The sequence below is a fragment of the Octopus sinensis genome, unplaced genomic scaffold (assembly GCF_006345805.1).
Source record: "Octopus sinensis unplaced genomic scaffold, ASM634580v1 Contig15444, whole genome shotgun sequence".
NCBI classification, from domain to species: domain Eukaryota; kingdom Metazoa; phylum Mollusca; class Cephalopoda; order Octopoda; family Octopodidae; genus Octopus; species Octopus sinensis.
The window spans coordinates 42,555-65,819 of record NW_021833734.1 but is presented as its reverse complement, the minus strand read 5'-3'; the positions used below and the strand labels follow the sequence as shown (position 1 = coordinate 65,819).

At 38.8% G+C, this 23,265-nt stretch overlaps 2 protein-coding genes across 4 annotated transcripts in view; one reads left to right on the top strand and one right to left on the bottom strand.

Moving 5' to 3' along the window:
• Nucleotides 1–14,408: 14,408 nt before the first annotated feature.
• On the bottom strand, nucleotides 14,409–18,286 carry LOC115230376 (zinc finger protein 681-like). Its single transcript, XM_036499637.1, has 3 exons — nucleotides 18,268–18,286; nucleotides 16,114–16,202; nucleotides 14,409–16,069 (listed from the first exon to the last, which is right to left on the bottom strand). Exon 3 carries the CDS (start codon nucleotides 15,782–15,784, stop codon nucleotides 14,999–15,001), a length of 786 nt encoding a protein of 261 aa, XP_036355530.1. The 5' UTR covers nucleotides 15,785–16,069; nucleotides 16,114–16,202; nucleotides 18,268–18,286; the 3' UTR covers nucleotides 14,409–14,998.
• A 243-nt stretch (nucleotides 18,287–18,529) lies between these two features.
• LOC115230374 (zinc finger protein OZF-like) overlaps nucleotides 18,530–23,265 on the top strand; it is a 40,744-nt gene continuing 36,008 nt past the window's right edge. For all 3 annotated transcript variants that reach the window (XM_029800578.2, XM_036499634.1, XM_036499633.1), the window contains exons 1-2: nucleotides 18,530–18,725; nucleotides 22,141–22,929. In XM_029800578.2, coding sequence (XP_029656438.2) covers nucleotides 22,422–22,929 — 508 coding nt within the window. In that variant the 5' untranslated portion in view covers nucleotides 18,530–18,725; nucleotides 22,141–22,421. The remainder of the gene's footprint in view (nucleotides 18,726–22,140; nucleotides 22,930–23,265) is intronic.

Sequence of the window (23,265 nt, the reverse complement as noted above, 5' to 3'; positions counted from 1 at the left end):
TCCCATTCCAAGAAATGATTCTTATTATCAGCCCCAAAACCTTCAAGATCAAAAGGATAAAGTTGGGGTTATATATGGTGAGTTACTTGGAAGATTCTACACTTATAGGTGTAGAAATGTTTGGTAAGACAGTTTACCAATTTGATTGGGAGGATAACACTATTAACTATCAATTTATTACCAAAGAAACCCCTACAGATATTGCTGTAGGGGTCCAGAATATACTTGTAATTACATTCGCCAGCATCAACAGAGTAATCTGTTACAAACTGGATGGCCAACAGTTATGGGAGGTAGAGACCCATTCTCTGCACCTCCCTAGTAAAATCTCTCTGTACCAAAATTATTTCTATGTCCTCCAGGGACAAATAATTTATAGGATTTCAGCTAAAGGTGGTGTAACAAGGAGGGACATTGGCAGGAAATGCCGCTCTATTTCTGTTGGTAAAGATACCATTTTGGTTACAGATTATTGCGGCAAACCACATGGTATTCAAATGAATAAAGACTTTTGGCCCAAACTGTCATACAACCACCAGCTACATACCCCCAGTTTAAAAGACTATATTTATATTGAGGATTGCTACAACATTACAACTATTCTACCTATGTCTACATCTCCTATATTAATAATTTACAAAAACAAGAAAGCTAAATTATTCACTGATAACGGGGAAATAATTAACCAAAATAATTCAGTTTTCTTTGAGCTTCCTTCTTTCTGTTGTAGAATAAACGCAAACAGATTCCTGGTATTTTATCGTGAAAAGAAAGGATTTCAGTATATCACCTGTCCTGAACTAAGAAGAGGCCCTTTAATAAAGGTGCAAACTGGTTACATGAAAATATGTCATATTGTATCAAATAAGTGTCTGGCTGTGACCACCACTGAAAACAAAAGCGAGGTCCATATTCTCTTGATCAACAAAGATAAAGTTGACATTGCAGAAAGAATTTCTCTGGGACATCATAATGTCAGCATTGCTGCAACTCCAATTAATTTTGTAGTCGTAGATGGAAACGAAAATAAAATGGTATTTTATTCCACATGTGGTGAAGAACTTTTTCAAAAATACCTTCGATTCTATGGCCACCCTCATCACATCTACTCTGATAATGTTTATTTCTATGTCCTCTTCAGGAGACACTCTATTCTCAGATGTTACGATCTATATGGAGAAATGAAATGGCAGTGGGAACTGCCTTTCCCTGTTCACCCTCACATTGCTGTTTTCCAAGGAACTCTTTATGTCCCGGACACTCAACTCAACAGGGTTCTTCTTTACAAGTATCAAGACTGGTCGTCTGGCTGTCATTTACCCATTAAAAATCCTTATATCAGAAATCTAAATCTACGACTCAAAGAAAAGGAGAATGACCAAAAACTTGTCATTGGCGAAATATGTAATCTGTCCAATGGACAGTTGGTGGTGTCTGACATCAACCATGATTGCTTGTTGTACATTTCTGAGGAAGGAGACATTGTGTCCAGATTATCTCTGCCGTCTACAGCCACAGATATATGTCGATGGGATTCTAATCATATAGGGGTCACATTACCCCTACAGAAACAATTAAGGGTCATTGGAAACCTATCAAAGACAGTGAGAAGTGTATTATTAAGGCAGCCTTATGTACGGGTGTGTAAGATGGGTGAATGTGAAATTGTTTGTTATTGTGATAAACCATCACATTTAGACATTTTAGCCATCAATTATTATAATCAAGTCGAAGTAATTAAGACAATTAATATCCCTGTGTTTGTGAAATCATTATCAATAGACGAGAAAACAGAAGAGCTATTAATTGTTACTAGGGGAAAAGCTTTTCAGTACAACACTAGAATAGGTGGTGGTGGTCATGGCGGTCGTCAGATGGTCCCCAGTGTTTTAATGTCCCAAGTGAAACGTCCCCTCAGTCTCCAAGGTGGATCTATTGACCAAACTCTGTTTATCTGATAGACAGAAGCCGTATGTTTGCCATAAACGATCAGAATTTGTTGGTTAATGATCTCGTTACTAATAATCAACTTAATTATTATATCGACCTGGTGGATGTATTTTCCAGACACATTTCTCTCAGTGATGTTGTCTTCCACTTTATATCTACAGGACCTGACAGTTTCTGATAAAGCCAGACATATTCCTCTCCCTGAACATTTGGGAGACAAAGGACCAGCGGAGATTCATTGTTTGGTTCTTACTGAAAATAATCTGATTGCAGGATGGGACAAGAAGAATGGAAACATTAAGATATTCACATTGGATGGTCACCTTATGGATTCAATCAAAGTGAATCTTTATAGATATATTAAAATGTGTCGATGGCAGTCAAACACACTGGTCATTACGAATTGGGATCTTTATGATGATGATAAACACCAACTGTTGACATTAAAAGTGGAGTTTCCATTGTCGTTGGTAATTTACAAAACGAGAAATAAATATTATGAATGTGTGGCTTCTTTATCAAACAATCAACTGGTTTTGAGTGAAGTGAGAGATGGAAGACATTTGCATTTTGTTGATATTGATGAAATACATTCGAGTGTGAAGGAAATAAAAAAAATAGACATACCTGAACCATTAATAGAGAGATACGAAGATGGAAAGTATTCTGATATAATCCGGGATATTAAAGTTACTGATGAAGATGTCATCATTGTCTACAACAAAAGATTCATCATTTTCTTCAACAGAGGTGGTCAATATTTACATTCAGTCAGACACTACATGGGGTATTATTTTAATGATGATGACAGGATGACAATTGATGACAGTTTTTTGTACATTCATGGTGGGTGGGAGAAATGTTTAGGTTTATCTGGATATCAAAACATTTTGTGTTTGACCCAGAAAGGGGAATACAAGAGAATATTTTTAAATAAAAGAATTTATAATGATATAGTATATTTCTCCAGTATAGACTGTAAAGGACCAAGGTTTGTTGGAAGCCCCAGGAGGAATGAATTGTATGTTGAAGGGTTGTTTATGGTGAATCGAGACAGCTTCCCGGTTGCTCGTTTACAAACAGACGAATGTCCTGTTCAAGTGAAAGATTTTGATGTCTCTGAGGAAGGAAAGACAGTTGTGTGTGAAAAAGCCAATAATGGAAATGTTAAAATATTCGATGAAGACGGCCAGTTGCTATGTCACAGAAATGTTGCAAGTTTAGTTGGTGGTGTGTGTTTTACACAAGAATCACACATAATGGCCACGGTTCCTAAAAGGAAAGAAATATTTCAACTGAATGGAGAAGATTTGCAGACATCTCAAGTTTGGTCGAGTCTCATCCCTTATGGTGTAATATGGAGAAAAGTGGCGGGTATTTACTGGTGTGTACATAATGAATTGATTGAATGTCATTGCATAAAGATTGATGGGGACCAAGTGAACATTCTGGAATCTGTGTCGTCATTAAATTGATTCTGGTCTTCGTTTCCCTTCCATTACATCTGAAACGAACAAGGAAATATTCAGTAATGAATTAATTAATAAATTGGAATACAGAGGAGGGGATGGAGATGGAGGAGGAAGAAGAAGAGGTAAATCAGGTGAAATAATTGGTAAAGGTAGATTAAAGGTGAGATGTGGTAATTACATAGCGGAGATTAATAATTCAGGAATTGATGAAATATCAGTGAGGAGACTTCCATATAGGACAGCAATGGTCCCTTTTTCCATTCCTGCATTCGAGGAACCTGTTGATTATGATTTTAGGGACATCAGGGACCGGAACAGTAAACTAATTAAGTTAGATGAGAATGTGAGTGTGTGATATTTCGAGAGAAAGTGTCACATTAATCAGAACAACAACAACAACAACAGTGGACATACTTCAACATGAACAACAACAACGAACACCACTGGACATATGTCGGTGGACAGAGGAATGTTTCATTGTCGCCTTTGGGAGAGAAATGAGGGTCTTCAACAGGGATCTCCGTCGTTTAAGAACCATCAGAACTGAGAAATACTACAACAGGATTTATAAATACAACGACAATCAACTCGTGTGTGGTGGTCATTATATTAGAGACATAACTCAAGAAGAGAGACACAAGAAATACCAAAGAAGATGGGAGAACAACAAGGATTACTATTATTGCCTTGACTCCAGCATCTTTGACCCTTATTATGTGGATGTGGTTGATATCAAAGATGGGAAATGTAAAGATGAAGTGTGTCGTGGGAAGATGAGGAGGTCTGGAAGGTTTGAGGGAGATGAAGGGGTGTTGGATGGTGTGGGAGTCACATCTTTTGGTGATGTTTTTGTTGTGAGGAGGGAGATGGAGGAGAAGGGGTCTGGAAGATGGGAAGATTTTTGTTTTGTGGAATGGTTCAGGGAAAAGTCTTTGGTGAGGAGGATAATAATAGAAGAAAGAAGGTTTTCTTTTCTGGGATATTATTATATTGCAAGACCTCGTCTGACCATAATTGGTGAATGTGTTTATATAACAGATTTCAGAAACAATATTTACGAAATACCTCGACATATTGAAGAGGAAACATCTGAAGATGATGAAATCCTGGGATTAGAAGATAATCCAAAATATTTACTCCTCAGAGAGGATGATAATGAAGTCTTTGAAGTTCTTGGTTTGGATGTTTCAGACAATTCTTTGATGGTTTTTGGAATTATTCCTGGACCTCAATCTTTTGCTTTCTTTTATTTTGACAAATAAATATTTCCAGAAATATTAAACTTCAATCTTCTTCTTCTTCTTCTTATTGTTGTTGTTGTTGTTGTAAATGGCTTCGCCCGGGAATTGAACCTGCATCGCATTCTACACACTAACACTTATTGTTGTAACATTCCTCAACACACTCTCTTTGTGTGTGTGTGTATATTTATATACAGTATATATACATGTGTTTATATATATATACACACATATTTAGGAATGTATGTATAGAAATAAGGCTATAAGTATGTATGTTTGTGTGTGTGTGTATTATATATATATATACGCATGCATGTATGTATAGGAATGTCTGGTCCGAAAGCAGAGACTTTCATAATCATTGATTCTCCATTAAAAGGCAGACGACCACCGCCGCCGTCTCCGCCGCCGTCGTCGTCGTCATCATCATCATCGTCATCATCACCATCATCATCATCATCATCATCATCATCATCACCATCATCATCGTCATCATCGTCATCACCATCATCATCATCGTCATCATCACCATCATCATCATCGTCGTCATTAGCGTTGTGTGTGCGTGTGTGCAGTCTGCATCTGACAGTTTTTAACGTTTAATAAGAATAGATTGTTGTTGTTGTTGTTGCAGTGACATTCCAACTGCACACACGCACAAACATTGCCTTTCGTCCTCGCAGGGTTGTTCTTGTTGTTGTTGCTGTTGGGGGTTCATAAAATAAGAGAAGGACACTTTAAGAAGCATTCAGTAAAAGCTTTCCCATAGCTGGTCATTTTTCATGCTAGAAATAGAAACCACTTTACTTTTCATATAAAATTTGAAGGACAGATAAGAACCTTTTATAAATAAAATTGACCTGTATATGGTCTCATTTCATGCTAGAAAGAGCCACAAAGACATTCACATTTTTGTTTCATCACAAATAAAAATTGAAGGACAATTTTCAAAGCATCCATGTCAAATATTGTCCTATAGATGGCCTAACATCATGCTAGAAATAACAGCCAAATACTCTGAAATTTGTATCGTTTTTCATCAAAAAAGTGAAGGACACTTTAGGAAGCAACTCTAAAGATATTGTCCTGTGGCGGTTTAAGTGTAAAATATTATAAAAGTATGCATCTATGAGTTTTATGTGTTTAAAAAACATAGCAAAGACATGTGTGTATATGTAGGTATATATAAATATACGTGTGTATAAATGTTCTTCGATGATGTCTATGCTTCTTCCCTAATAACTTGCAGAGAAATGGATATTTTTCATGGAATTTCCTACAAATATGCTTCAGATGGTGTAGATTCCGATTCTATGGGGATTTATTGGGAAAACTTTTTTTCAGAATATTATACATACCTGCATATTCATATACAAACTCAGATATATATAGATATAATTATACATTATTATACGTAGCCTTCTTGCACACACATAAATCCATCTGTGACAACCCATGCTTAAGGGTATCTGGTGATATTTCGGGTCTGGTATCACACAAACCGCCCAGTCTGGAGTCTCTCTATAACTTCTGCCGCTTCCCGTTCAATTGTTTCTATCCGTTGCCTAGCAACGACAATTTGAATGACAAAAACGTGGGGAAAAAAAGCGGGAAATACGAGTTTAAAATCTCTGTCTAAATTGTTTATTTGCAATAAAAGAGACATTGTCAGCATTTTTATGAATTAATTAATGTTAAATGACTTAAAATGTGTCACAATTAAGTCATTAATTAGGAATTATAATTAATTTGGACGTGAAAAAGAAAGGAAAACTTCGATTTGGACTGAACACGAGTGAATATATGTGTGTATATGTATGTATTTATGTATGTACATAAGCAGGTAAATATTTATATATGTAAGTGTGTATGAATATTTACATACGTCTATAGAGAGAGAAAGGGGGAGAGAGAGAGAGAGGAGTATTACACATGTATACACATAAGACGAATGATGTCTGGGGTGTGTATGTGTGTGTGTATACACTTCTGTTTATGTTTGTGCCTGTGTGTGTATTTACGTTTGATGTTGTGTGTGTGTGTGTGTGTGTGTGTGTATCCGGGAACGTCACTTTCTGCCTCTCTCTGTCTATCTATCTATCTATCTATCTATCTATCTATATATATATCTGTCTGTGTTTGACTCTCTCCCCTATCTATCGAGCCATTTCTCTCTCTTTCTATCCCTCTCTCTCTCTATCTGTCTGTCTATCTATTTATATATCCATCTATATCTATATATATACATATATATACATACATACATACAGATATATAATATATATGTATATATATATATATATATATATATATATATATGTATATATATATATATATATATAATATGTATATATATATATATATATATGTATATATATATATATATATATATATACATAATATATATATATATATTATATATATATACTACAAAATTATGAGAATGGAGAAATATACTTAAATCAGTAAAACATCAACTATCCGATGAAACTCAATCCATACTTTAATACACCATTACATATGAGTAAAGGCAATACATAAAATGAAATGAGATACACAGTAATAGTAAAAAGATAAAGAGATATAAGTAAAAAATTATCAAATATGATATAAATCAAAACTGACAGCTGTTTCGGCAGTGAGGACAGTCATACCTCATTTAACCTATAAGCCATAAAGGCAGGTATAAATGAGGCATTAACAAGGATGCCCCACGGCCTCTTCAGAGAATTAAATTAAATTTGTTATAATAGTGAAAAATATAATATAAATATAAAAATATAAAAAGTAAAATATAAAAACTTATACATCATAAAGCTACACTTATATAATATAATACACATTTGTACAAAAAGGAGAAGTAAACAGAACAAATAAAACAAAAATATAATAATGTATATATTAATATCAATAAGTACCGATATTATACATATTTGGCTAATAGTTTTTTTAAAATATATATAAAAAAAAGCTAACATATATGGAGATGAAAAACAATAATTAAATCCGTGGTACAGTTCATAAGATTCTAAAGCTATAAAAGTTAATAAAAATTACTATTAATAATAATAATAATAATAATAATAATAATAATAATAATAATGATAATAAAAAAATATAATAAAAAATAGATACAGTTAAGTTAGCACCAAGTCCATCCTTACAAGATCGAAATAACTATGAGTTAAGAAATGCTGATATATATATATATATATATATATATATGTATATATATATATATAATATATATATATATATATATATATATATATATATATATATATATAGCAAAACTGTCCGATGAACGGCAACGTAAAACTCAGAGTAACAGGTTTTGTTGAATTTTCTGCTGCTTTAAATAAAGCATATTACTCTACCACTGGTATTTGAGTACTCTTTTTTCCACCTTGTTTCACATTTATGTGTTTACTCCGGTATGTATATATATATATATATATATATATATATATAATATATATATGTCTGTGTATATATATATATATATATATATATTATATATATATATATATATGTCTGTATTTGACTCTCTCATTCTGTCTTTATCTACAACAACCTCCACTCTGTACCAGTGTTTGGGGTTTGGTTGTTTATGGAAGTGGTATGTTTAACAAGGAGTGTTTCAGCCTCCCATTCTCCCACTGAGTCCTCAACACACACACACACACACACACACATGCAAACAATCCAACACATACACACCCACGTCGTTCAGTGATGGAAAGGGACATCCGTCCTAGTTGTGCAGATGTGTAGGTGTGAGGCAATCCTTTTACTCAATATAGAAAGAGAAATAAGGAAATAGTTTTCCTTCTCTACCTCTGCCTTGTCATGGATTTGAACGCGAATCCACAGGAAACCAACTCGCAGAATTATAACACTCGTTTTATACATACATTCACCAATATAAACACATGCAGCCACAAGTACACAGTCATATACAAAACATGTGTGTACGTCTCTCTGCTTGTGGCCATATTATGTGTATATCTATGAGATATTGAGTCGGTGTATAATTATTGCGGCTATTTTTCAACAAATTTTATTCAACAAAAACAATAACAATATTTATATATATATATATATATATATATATGTGTGTGTGTGTGTATGTTTGCGTGTCTGTGTTTGTGCCCCCAACATCGCTTGACAACCGATGCTGGTGTGTTTACGTCCCCGTAACTTAGCGGTTCGGCGAAAGAGATCGATAGAATAAGTACTAGGCTTACAAAGAATAAGTCCTGGGGTCGATTTGCTCGACTAAAAGCGGTGCTCCAGCATGGCCGCAGTCAAATGACTGAAACAAGTAAAAGAGTAAAGAGTAACTAAAAAATTTCAAACTTATAAAACATCTTTTTCTCTTGGCTTTATTGAGAAAATTCTATAGTTTGTAAGATATTTGTTGTTTTTTTTCTCCAAATTCTGCAATTTCAACCAATCAATGACGTCTATTGAGGTAAAAAAAACATTCTGTGCCGCATGAATACGTCCCTCATTTAAGAAACAGATTGGGTTTATTTACATTTGTGAAGAAAAAAAGATACCCTTCCCCCCACCCCTAACCCTAACCCTAAAAGAGATTGAAATGCAATAGATCGATTCTAGGGTCATAATTATGGGTGACAATTTCATATGACACCGCTAGAAAAAACTGCCATTCAAACCGACACACACACACATATATATATATGTGTGTGTGTGTGTTTTTTACTCCCTCTCTCTTTCTCTGTATTAATCTACAACAACCACTACAGCAGCAAGAACCCCTATTCTGTACTAGTGTCTGGGGTTTGGTTCTTTATGGGAAGTGCTATGTATAACAGGGCAGAATCGTTGGAGTGTTTAAGCCTCCCATTCTACCACTGAACCCTCAAGACACACACACACACACACACACACTCTTTTACTCTTTTTATTTGTTTCAGTCATTTGACCGCGGCCATGCTGGAGCACCGCCTTTAGTCGAGCAACTCGAACCCCAGGACTTATTCTTTTTGTAAGCCCAGTACATATTCTATCGGTCTTTTTTTGCCGAACCGCTAGGTGACGGGGACGTAAACACACCAGCATCGGTTGTCAAGCAATGCTAAGGGAACAAACACAGACAGAAACACACACACACGCACACATTTATATATATCCATATATACGACAGGCTTCTTTCAGTTTCCGTCTACCAAATCCACTCACAAGGCATTGGTCGGCCCGGGGCTATAGCAGAAGACACATGCAAATAATCCAACACACACACACACACACTTAATTCAGTTATGGCAAGAGACATCCGTCCTATTTGTGCTGATGGGTAGATGTGTGACAACCCCTTCTACCCAATATAGAAATATATAGAAGTAAATATTTTTCCTTCTCCATCTCTGCCTCATCCTAGATAAGAACGCGAATCCAGAAGAAACCAACTCTTCCAATTATAACACGCGTTTTCTAGATAGATTGATAGATAGATAGATAGATAGGTAGATAGGTAGATAGGTAGGTAGATAGATAGATAGATAGATAGATAGATAGATAGATAGATAGATATGTTTCTTTATTAGCCACACAGGGCTGCACACAGACAGGACAAAATTACAAGGTAGAGCTTTTCTTTTGGGGGTAAAAGAAGGGGGTTTGGTTTTCGATCAAAAGGGATCGCAAATGGAAAGAAAAAGGACAAAAAAAGGGGGGGAAAAAATAAAATTAAAAAAAAAACAAAAGGTGGGGAGAAGGAAAAAAATTTGATCAATAGGGATCGTTATCACAGAAATGTCAATATGAAGTGTGAAGCGGAGGACAGGTGAGGTTTACGGAAAAGACCACGGTAACCTCGGTCAACGAAGTCACATGTTATATTTCTTTTTTTTTTATTTTTACAAATAAGCAACTCTCTGTATTAATTTTTACGGTTCATAGGATCATAGTGAAAGTGGTTTCGTCATTTATACGTGCCATCCTTGCAACATTCACCCATCTTTTTTTAAAACATTCACTAGACAAAACTTGCCTCTCTACTCTCACTTTCCTCTTCAAGTGATACTTGAAGAACTTGATGAGAGATTGACCAGAGAGGAAAGTGTTTGTCTCTAATCCTTTCAGGCGCATCCACCAGATACATTCTTTCGCCATAGCCACAAGTATGATAAAAATAGCTCTTCCATCCCGTTTGAAGGAAGGAGGCGTGACGATATTAACGATAGACTCGGCTGATAAAACGACACGTCCCACATGTGACAGCAGTCGTTCGACATAAGCCCACAGCTCAGAGATTGTTGGACACTGCATGATTGCGTGCAGAGCGGTTTCTTCGCTCTGCCCGCATCTCGGGCAGGTCAACCCCGTGTTTCTCGAGCCATGCCTATAGAGCTTATCCCGAACGGGTAGCGCTTCTCGGTAGCACTGCCAGGCCAGGGATCTCTGGAAGTTGTCCATAGGTCCCGGCCCGAAAGTTGTTTCAAACAGGCGGGTCAGGTATTTCTCGTCGATGCCCAGGTTTGCCCCAAGATCGTCGTCGTACCTCCCCTACGCTAATCCACTATAGAATGCTTTGGTCGTGTTGAAGTCACTCAAGGTCGACCCGGGACAGCAGAGTTGCTTGTGAGCAACGCGACACTCGCGGTGCCATTCGCCCTTCCTCGGCCTCTTTTTGATCCTCGACTGCAGTTCGGTCATGGAGACGAGCTGCGGGACGCGTGCCTCACAAACGGTGACCACACCTGTTCACCGTCGTCTACATAGAGCCGGAGATGTCGCAGTCTCAGCGCGTGTCTGCGCATCATCAACCATGGCATACCCAGTCCTCCTTTCAACGGGTGTTGACAGCAAATGGATCGCCTGACCATCGGGATGCATCCTTTCCACAAGAAGCGGAAGAGAATGCGTTCTAGTTTGGTGATGGTAGAGTCGGGACAAGGTACGACGGTCAGGCCGTAGTAGATGATGGACGCGATGTACGTGTTCGCCACCTCCGCTCGACCTTTTAGGGACAGTTTCCTCTCGGCCCATTGCTGGGCGAGATTGACCACCCTACTCGTTATCTCGTTCCAGTTCTTCTCCATTTGGAGGTCCGGACCGAACCAGACCCCGAGCAACTCAACCAGGCCACCTGTCCAGCGTCCCACGACGGAGGTGCTGGTGGACGGCATGGGCTTGCTTCACCAGGTGCCGAGCCGCAAAACCACTGACTTTTCCTGGTTGATTTTTGCTCCTGTCACCGCTTCGTAGTCTTTTAGTGACTCGCCGACCAGCTCGATGTGTTTGTGGCTTGACACTATGATGGTGACGTTGTCCACGTATGCAGACACGCTCGTCCCGCATCCCAATTCTCGCGGGATGCCCCTCAGAGTCGCCAGCTTCCGCAGTAGTGGCTCAAGAGTCAATACGTATAGAAGTGCCGAGAGGGGGCATCCCTGACGGACCGAACGTGCAATGTCGAAAGGTCACGATAGATGTCCATTTACGCGAATTACCGAACGGATGCCTCTGTACAAGGCAGCTATCCAGCCGCGGAAGATGGGACCAAAACCAGCTGCTCTCAGGACTGCCTCCAAATATCGATGGTCTACCCTATCAAAGGCTTTCGATTGATCCAAGTTGATCAGGGCCCCTCCCATGCCAGGTTCCATAACTACTCTGTCTATGATGTAGCGCATCAGATGGAGGTTGTCATGGATGCTCCGGCCCGGCGCACGTTTGTGCCCTGTCGACTAGTTTCTCGATGACAAGCGCCAACCTCTTGGCTAACACTTTGGTCAAAATTTTCAGGTCTGCATTGAGCAGAGTGATTGGTCTAAAGTTATCTATAATGTCTCCCTTGTTTGGATCTTTCTTCAGCAGTGTTACGGCTCCTCGACTCATAAAACCGGGTATGCTCCCGTTTTGCTGCCAGTTGCAGTATACCGATGCCAAGACGTCCCCAAACAAGTCTGGCTGAAATGTCTCGCACATCTTGCTGGGCTCGAGCAATTCGTGCCTTTGTTCATCTACCAGGGACCGAATGGTGGCTTTGTTGCCCTGCTGCGCCTCCATCACCCGGGCCTCCCTCGCGGGTCCAACACCTTCCATCCTTAGAGCACACATCCTAGCCCTGACAGCACACCCTTCGTGTTTGGCATTGAAGTGTTGGTTAAGGGCCAACCTCGCCGCAAAAACGTCGGATGCGATGCCGCTTCTTATTGCCTCTTCTAACTTCTTAACTAACTCACCCTCTACTCTCTTTCTATCTATAGCAAGTGCCTTGCTATATCTAATTGCTCTCTTGAGGGCGAACCACCATTTGTTGTTGACGATGGCTCCTGTTAAAGCCCTTTTTACTAAGGTGTTGATTCTGTCTCTGAAAACCTGTCTGGATGGGAAAGATGCGTTCAGTTTCCAGTAACCGGGACCCTGTCTATGTGCCTTATCTAAGTCTAGCGTACACGTCACGAATTTGTGATCCGTGTAGCTGACTGTGTGGAATTGTAGACATCCTAAGTTATCCCTGTCTACTGTCCTACACAGTATCCTATCTAGATACGATCTCGACGACCCACTCCGGTTGCTCCATGTCCACGTTGGTGCATTTGGGTGGTTGAGTCGGTACCTGTCAGACAGTTGGAATCGTCTGAGCAGGTCTCTGAGGCATTTGCATCCCCTTCTGTTTTTGTCTCTCCCCACATAGTCTAGATGCGTGTCTAAGGTAGCATTCAAATCGCCCCCCCCCCTAAAAGTAAAGGACGAGACGTTCCCAGGAATACTTCTAAGCGTCGAAAGAAATCCGGCCAACCTGTTAAAGGCGGTGCGTAGACTGATACGAGTCAAAAAGCGCACCCATTGCTGCCGTCGACATCCAGAACGACCAGTCTGCCCTCCGGGTCTACGAATATCGTCTGGACTTCGAGATCCAGGCACTTGTGAAAAAGTACCTCGGTGACACTACCACCCATCCTCGGCAGACAGGGAGCAAAATAAATGTTAAACTGTCCGCCAAACATGGACTTTAGGGATTGTAGTGGATGATGAGGTGTAGTGGTGGGGAGTAATGTAACATGTGGGGGAGAAGACATAATACACACCCTAATAAGGGACAGTCCAGGGGAAAGGAGGGGACTCCACTGAGATGAATGTTTGTCTTGGCATTGGTCCCATGTATTAACACCATCACAGAATTTACAAGGTCTTCTAAACACTATAAGTGGTATATATATATATATATATTGGAAGGTTTGGAGATGATGTACAGGTATTTTATATTAGAAGAAATGAGGTACTCAGAAAATCGGATGGTTTATATTTACAGATATTTATTTCTATATTACATGTTTTTATACATCATATAACTTAGATCATGTATTAGCGCTTTCTCCCATTCCAGTGGGGTTTTCAAATCAAACTAAGTTCCTGGCTGAAGAGTTTGGACCATTTTATAGTGGTATTGAGTTTGTAGTGGTGGGGAGGAATATAAGACAGTACAAGAGGGTGAGAAGGATGAGGAGAAAGTGAGAGAGAGAGCATGTGTGTGTGTGTTTTTGTATTTTGGGATGAGTGATAAAGAAAAAGAGGGGAAGGGAGAGGGAAGAAGAAGAAAAGAATTTTTTGGGGTCTGCTGGACAGGATGCTGACTCCAAGGGGGTTCTAAGGTCTTGGGGAAAAAAGAATATATATATATATTAATCAGCCGAAATTGCAAAGATGATCCGGTTCTTGACTGATGACTGAGGGCTTCGAAAGTCCCGTCGTTGTTTTTTGTGTCGTCTTCTAAATGTTTCACGTTCTTGTCCCAGTTTGTATATTTTTTTACTTTTACACACACATATATATACATATATATATATATATATATCCTTCAGAGAAAAAAAATCTCTGTAAATATTTAAAGAGCAACAGGATTGAATCACCAAATTAAGATTTAGATGAAGATCAGGATTTACTGAAGATTTTGGATTTCCATTTCCAGTCAACTTCTGCTCTGAAACTTCTCCAGTCTCAACAAATTGGGTCCAGATGTCATTGCAGAGCTTCTTGCATCAATCGAGGGCATTCATAATACAATTCATGGCATTTGCATTCTTCTTCATTCACCCAGGTCTCTTATTACTGTGCAGCACCACATGTTTATGATAAAATTTCACTTCTACACAGAGAATATCCAGCTTCTCTTCCTTGGTAAGGCCCCTAGGTTGATACTTTTTCATGAAACACTTCCTAGATTCGAGAAATGGTTTATCCGCAAACTTGTGCTTCTTGTTGATAGTGTAAGGAACAAGATTTCCTTGTCTTTTGAATATGTTTGTCACTAGTTAAGCCCTTCCACACAGAGAATGATTTCCAACGGATATCACAGTGTTATGGTTTCTCTCCTGTATGTATAAATTTGTGTTTAGTTAGGTGACTATTTTGAGAGAATGAGAGACCGCAAATATCACAGTGATATGGCTTCTCCCCTGTATGAACACGTTTGTGCTGAGTTAAGGTACTGTTTGCAGAGAATGATTTACCACAGATAACACAATGATATGGTTTCTCCCCAGAATGAGTACGTTTGTGTTTAGTCAAGTCACTAATTCCAAAGAATGATTTACCACAGATATCACAGTAGTTTTGTCTATCTCCTGAATGAAAGCGTTTGTGTGTACTTAATGTACTACTTGCAGAAAAGGATTTACCACAGATGTCACAATGATATGGTCTCTCCCCTGTATGAATATGCTTGTGACTGGTTAAGTTACTATTTGCAGAGAATGCCTTGCCACAGACATCACAGTGATAGGGTTTCTCTCCCGTATGAATACGTTTGTGTTTAGTTAAAGCACTGTTTTGAGAGAATGATTTCCCACAGGTAACACAGTGATATGGCTTCTCACCTGTATGAATACGTTTGTGGTTCGTTAAGTCACTGGTCTGAGAGAATGCTTTACCGCAGATTTCACAGTGAAATGGTCTCTCACCTGTATGAACACGTTTATGTTTAGTTAAGTGATTGTTTTGAGAGAATGATTTACCACAGGTATCACAGTGAAATGGCTTCTCACCTGTATGAACACGAATGTGTTTAATCACATTACTACATACAGAGAATGACTTACCACAGATTTCACAAGAATATCGTGATTTCCCTAATTCTTTTGACATTTCTCCAAGAGACAAAATAGACCCAACCGTTAAAGTTTCTCACAGTATTAAATTTTCCCCTTATCTTTCTTCTCTCACCTCAGCATGTAATTTCCTTCTTCTTCTTCTTGTTATAGTTTATTTCTTAGAAGTATTTCCACTGCTCTTTTATTGATATCTAAAGAGGCTGCAAACTCCTTTGTAAATATATTCAAGTTTAATTAGAATGCAAAAGCACCAGGTAAGGAGATGGAGAAATGTTGCTATGAATTGTTGCTCAGGGCAAATATTTCACAGTAATTCAATCTTGGATTTATAGCAGTTGGGTTATTATATCTGTTCTCTAAAACGTTTTCATTTCGTCTTCAAGAAAACATGGTAAATATTCCAGATGTATCCAATGTACAAAAGTCGTTTTGTGCCAATGTCATCTGTGAATCTGAAATAATAAAGAAACAGTATTTAGATAGAGAGGAGAGATCAAATTGGAAGTGTTACAACATTTCTACATTGATTAACAAATGACATCAAATAACATTGGGTGGAATCTAAAAATCTGTAAACTTGCCTGAGTGAGAAAGAATCGGGGAATGTGGTTATGGGATATGCTAGACATAACAGCCAAATCACCATTAAATCACACACCTTTACTTCTGAAAATATCTACTTTTAATTCTTTTTTTACCAAAAAGGTTTCTCCTACTTTTTTCCAAGTGCATCATGCCCAGAAAATGGACCGAAATTGGTTAGGAAAAGGGGAAAACTGGTGGAATAGGACTGTGTGTAAGAAACGAAAAAAATAATAATAATAATAATAATAATAATAATAATAATACAAAGAAAAAAATATCGGAAAACTCCCTGCCACGACGGAGAAATTCCGAGACGGGAAGGGCGGAACCGAATACTCAATACACGGTATAAGTATTGCCGGATTTCTGGAAGCCAGGTAAGAGATCCGGCACGTACGATCGATCGATAGATAGGTGTGTATATCTTACTTGTTATGCTACACAAATCAATATTTAGAGTGAAAATATATTTACTCACATCAAAATCTCCGTGAAGACAACGAAAAACCCTTTTCTGTTCTTCTGTCCATTGAAGCAGGTTGCAGAAGAAACGGAAGTACGGTGTGTCATGTGACAACAATAAACCCAACGCTCTCTAATGAATAAAACCAAGAATGTTATCATAAAGCGGGAACTTGCAATAGTTTGATGCCAATCACCATGGTTACTGTGGTTAGCATCTCGCTATGATAAACGAATCTTCATTATTGTCAGCAGCGGCCTTGCTGGTAATGTTGAAAAAGACATAGTTTATACTTCATGGTGATTAAGGTTACTTCAGTTGGCGAGCTGGCAGAACCGTTTGCTCGTTGGACGAAATCCTTGGCGGTATTTTGACCGTTTTACGTTGAGTTCAAATTCGTTTTTGGTGGTCAATGAAGTAAATACCACTGAAATATTTCCAATATATAAATATCATAATTTAACCCTAACCCTACTGCTGGCATGGGTTCGACGGTTTGAAGAGGAATGGCGAGCTGGAAGGCTGCACCATACACAAAAAGGCTTCTACAAAGATTCCATCATGCGAGTCTAGTGACAAGGTTTTAGACGACCCGGGGGAAGGGTATCTTTTTTTCTTCACAAATGTAAATAAACCCAATCTGTTTCTTAAACGAGGGACATATTCATACGGCACAGGATGTTTTCACCTCAATAGAGGTCATTGATTGGTTGAAATTGCAGAAATTAAAGAAAAAACAGCAATAAATATCTTACAAAATATAGAATTTTCTCAATAAAGCCAAGAGAAAATGATGTTTTATAAACACATTCTACCAGAATACGAAGTTTAAAAGTTTTTAGTTACGTGGAAATTATTTTAAAAAACTGCCGGTCAAACGGAAAAGATCCGGAAAGACTCCCTGGCACCCTGTTAAACTTATTTATATAGAAGTAGAAATAAAGAAATAAGTACCAGTTACGGCACTGGGGTCGATATAATCGACTTAATCCGTTCGTCTATCCTTGTTTGTCCTCTCTGCGTTTGGCCCCTTGGGGGTAGTAAAAGAAATAGGTTCTTGTGGCAGTGAAAGGTCAATGCCACCAGAAAGACATGCCCAGAGTTACTTCCCTTTGCGCTAAAGACGCAAAAATTTTGTCTTCAAAGAGTTTCGAAGTCGATTTTTGTCCCTCTTCGATCGCATCCAGCGGGAACCTTTCTCTGCTGTCTCTGGAATCGGCAGAAGAACCATAACGTGTTTTTGTATGTCTTCACGGAGATTTTGATGTGAGTAAATATATTTTCACGCTAAATATTGATTTGTAAAGCATAACGGGTAAGATATCCACACCTATCTATCGATCGATCGTACGTGCCGGATCTCTTACCTGGCTTACAGTAATCCGGGAATACTTTTTACGTGCCACCTGCACAGGTATCACAATTTTAAGGCTTTGGTTCTGTTTTTTTTTCTTCTTAGATTTACTCACAAATAGCAAGAACATTGAGCAGAAGTTGCTTCTCCCAGGCTGCTGGCTACACGGGCGTAGTCTTTCGCCTTGTACGCGGGTGCTTCTTCCATTCTCCTATCCAAGGGGCTAAAAAGATCCGAAGTGTTTTGCTTAATAAACACAACGCATCGCCCGGTCCGGGAATCGAAACCGCATCGGGGGACATTGATTGTTTGATAGGGAAAGCGGACGTGACGTCACCAGGCGGACCCGGAAGATGTGGCTGGAGCAGAAGAAGGCGTGGTTTTTTTTTTTTTTGTAATTTAGAGAGAAACGAAGCGGGTTCGAACCTTGTTTCTTCCTCCTCCTCCTCTTTTGGTAAACGGAAAGCGAATGTCTGTTTATTTGAGTTGTAAATTAGGTTCTGTCGTTTCTCTTGTTCTTCGTCGACGTCCTGACACGACCTGGCAGAGGAAAAACGACTGATTAAGACCGAGGTAAGACCAAAATATCGAACTATTTCGCTCTACACTCATTTCGGGCCGCCAATTAATTCTATGTCACTTTTGTGTGCCGTCTACTTCCACCACAACCATTTATACTGCACGATTATAAAATCAAGTTGAATAATATTGAATAATTATTTATTCTTAATGACCGACGGAACTGCTGACAGAATTTACACTTGAATCCTTTAACGATGATGCTTCGTATTTCTTTGAGGAAACCCACAAACGAATCGGCAGCATCTTTTCTCACTACTTTCTAGCAAATACGATGAAGGTGTGACTGGGGAAAAGCTCAATCCAGCCCTAATCCTAATCCCAGTAATACATTCATAGGATGAAAATTGAGAAAAACAGATGAGGTCATTTCACAGCATAGACTACAGATAGTGCGCGGTAGATCTCGTATTGAATGGCGATTTGGCTGCTGTGTCTAGCATATCTCATGACCTCCTCGTGTCTTTCTCACTCTGATGTTTTTCAATATATTCTCCCCATCAGTAGCATAAACCCATTTATGCTATTAAGAAATTATTTGGTACTTGTTTATTGTCATGGTCCCGGTTTCGCACACGCGAATTCGCGCGCGCGCGCGCCAGACGTAGGTACTCGATACTCGAGATCCTACGAGGTGACTTGCGCATGCGCAGTGCATAAACGCCCCCCCCTAAAAAAAAGGTGTTGGATTTCACTAAAAATATATATGTGTGTGTATATATAACATTTTCAATTTTACACAAAAAAATTAGAACCTCACACCACCACCGCCGCCGCGTAATTCAAAGTTGTTCATTTTGATATGGCTCAAGAGACATTATGGACTTTTAAATGGAGATTGAGAAAAATTGTTTCAATTAGAAAAGCAACATTTCTAGAAAATAGTAAATTGAAGTGTGAACACAGCACCTTACAGAGTATAAGTATATGACATTTATTTTTAAAATTTAACTTCATTTGTTTTATATTCTAAATAATTTGCAATTTCAAAAAATATATTAATTTTGCGTTTTTTAATTTGATAAATTCTACGGAATAATTTTGCGCGTTTTTTGATAAATTCTACGGAAAGAATTTAGTGCGAAAATTTATACATTTATACACAAGACCTGTTGAGGCAAGCGAAGTTGATATCGAACCTCATCCCACGACAAGGCACCCATGCCAACCCCCTTTGCTTGCGAAGACATGTTGGGGCAAGTGTGACACCCGGCAAATGCCAGGACCCCTGGACTGGTGGTACGTAAAAAGCACTATCCGAATCGTGGCCGATGCCAGAGCCGCCTCGACTGGCACCAATCCGACCGTGGCCGTTGCCAGCCTCGCCTGGCACCTGTGCGGGTGGCATGTAAAAAGCACCCACTACACTCTCGGAGTGGTTGGCGTTAGGAAGGGCATCCAGCTGTAGAAACATTGCCAGATAAGACTGGAGTCTGGTGCAGCTTTCTGGCTTCCCAGATCCCCGGTCGAACCGTCCAACCCATGCTGGCATGGAGAACGGACGTTAAACGATGATGATGATGAGAAGAAATTAATTCATTAAGTTTACCAATTATTACGTCTGTAAAAAAAAAAAAAAGTTTCACAAATTATATACGTTCGCGTTTGTGTAAAAAAAATTATTAACCAAGTTTTATAAATTATTTACTTTGTTCAAAAATATTATTAATATTAATTAATTTTCAAGAATTATTTAATTTATATAATTAATTCATTAATTTTATTCTGTAAAATAGTAATTAATTCATTTATCTGTAAATCCGCGAGGAAAGCGACTATGTAATTTTTTTGTGTAAAATTGAAAATGTTATATATACACACACACACACACACACATATATTTTTAGTGAAATCCAACACCTTTTTTTTTAGGGGGGGGGTTAACGCGCATGCGCAAGTCACCTCGTAGGATCTCGAGTACCGAGTACCTACGTCTGGCGCGCGCGAATTCGCGTGTGCGAAACCGGGACCACGACAATAGACAAGTACCAAATTATTTTTATCAATCCGAAACCTTACCAGTCATAGGATATGCTAGAAACAACAGCCATATCTCCCTCAAATCTTTTTGTCAGAAAATATGTATTTTTTTTTTTTACCAAAAAGGCTTCTTGTATACTTTTTAAGTGTGTAGGGTCCCAAAAACTCATTGTGCCTTCAATTCATTTTACCCCAGTAGGATGTTGAGGGATGACTTTGTAAATGGCGGAGGTGGGCCTCTCATTAAAGAGGGGTATCTCCTGGAAGCAGGTTTTATGCCCCTCTTGGCATCCAGCTGTAGAAACACTGCCAGATCAGACTGGAGCCTGGTGCAGCCTCCTGGCTTCCCAGACCCCGGTCGAACCGTCCAACCCGTGCTAGCATGGAAAACGGACGTTAAACGATGATGATGATGAATGCTAGTGCTGTGTAAATGGCACCTGTGCATCATAGCCATGGTCATTGATGGTGCCACGTACATTGGCACCTGGGAATCGTGGTCAGTGCAAGTGCCATGTAAATTGCACCTGTGAGTCATAGTGGTCGCCAGAGTCATGGAAATAGGACTCATGAGTCATCGTGGGTGCCGCTAGTGCCGTGTAAACGACACCCTTGCATCATAGTCATTGCCATGAATCGTAGTCCTGGTTGTTGCCGGTGTCATGTAAACGGCACCCTTGCCGGTAGTGTATAAAAGCACCCACTACACACCTGGGGTGGTTGGTGTTAGGAAGGGCATCCAGCCGTAGAAACCATGCCAAATCACACGGGAACCTGGTGTAGCTCTCCGGCTCATCGGCTCCGGTCAAACTGTCTGACCCATGCCAGTATGGAAAGCAGACATTAACCCTTTCGTTACCAACCCGGCTGAAACCGGCTCTGGTTCTGAGTACAAATGTCTTGTTTTCATAAGTTCTGAATTAAAATCTTCCACCAAACCTTAGCCACAATTTATGTTCCTAACACTAGCTTAATGATAACGAAGTTATTTTACTAAATTCTTTGTTATATTTAAGAGCATCTCAAAATAAATACTGTAACGAAAGGGTTAAATGATGTTGATGTATGTATTTCTGTTGCTTTTGTGATTTAGGAAGTCCCTTTCATTACATGTGTGTGTGTGTGAGTATTTCTGTTGCACTTGTCCCCCATGAGTGCATCACAACTGGAGTAGGTTTGTTTACATCCTTCTGACCTAGCAGTTTTGCCAGAGACTAATAGAGTCTCTTAAAAAACTAAGTATTAGTGTTGGTTTGTGTATCTAAACCCTTCAATGCTGTGCCCCAGCATGGCCACAGTCAAACAAGTGAAAGATGAAAAAAATATCTTCCCATAGCCATGAATATAACATGTAAAATCTTCCACTGTGTAGTCTCTGTTGTTTTATCAAGTATCCTCTGTAATTTCTGTTGTTTCTCTCTTATTTCAGATTACGGGATAACATTGGATTAAAGGATTTATCATTTTTGAAAGATTAAACAAAGCTGTGACACAGAACAAAGAGATCCCTGTTTATAGAAAGAAGGTAAATTTTGTGTGAAATATTTCTTGCGACTGCAGCAATATTTCTTCTTCAATGAGGATTTTGCATTCCTATTAACCTTGGATTACAAAAGAGCTGGCAGCTTCTGCAGATATTGACCAAGATAAGAAATTTTATAGGAATGAAGTGTGTAAACATCTGCATATTGTGGTGAGAAAATATAGATTATGGAAAGTGAATTGTGTGAGGACAATGTGAAATGTAAAATGCTGACGGAAAGTCTTGACTTTATTGAGGAGGTGCCAAAAGATAGAGGAAAAACATCTCACAACTGTGATATCTGTAAAAAGTCATTTACTCGGAAAGAAAGCCTCACGATTCACAAACGTAGTCATACAGGAGAGAAACCATATCGCTGTGATATCTGTGGAAAATCATTATCTCAAAATAAACACTTAACTGCCCACAAGCGTATTCATACAGGGGAGAGGCCCTACCACTGTGATATCTGTGGTAAATCATTCACTCAGAATTACCACTTAACTACTCACAAACGCATTCATACAGGAGGGAGACCATATCGCTGTGATGTCTGTGGTAAATCATTCTCTCAAAATCATGGCTTGACTACACATATACGCATTCATACAGGAGAGAGACCATATCAGTGTGTTTTCTGTGGCCAGTCATTCTGTGATGGAGGGACCTTAACTAAGCACAAACGCATCCATACAGGTGAGAAACCTTATCAGTGTGATACCTGTAGTAAATCCTTCTCTCAGTCCGATCACTTAACTAAGCACAAACGTATTCATACAGGTGAGAAGCCATTTCACTGTGATACCTGTGGCAAATCATTCTCTCAGCCTAATTACTTAAGTAAACACAAACACGTTCATACAGGTGAAAAACCATATGACTGTGACATCTGTGGTAAATCCTTCTCTCAGAATTTTGTCTTAACTAATCACAGACACATTCATACAGGAGAGAAACCATATCAGTGCGTTATCTGTGGTCAGTCGTTCTCTGAAGGGAGTACATTGACCAGGCACAAACGTGTTCATACTG

What these genes read in the sequence shown, in the direction of transcription:
- LOC115230376 (XM_036499637.1), bottom strand. Translation starts at nt 15,784, where the DNA reads ATGTCAAAAGAATTAGGGAAATCACGATATTCTTGTGAAATCTGTGGT.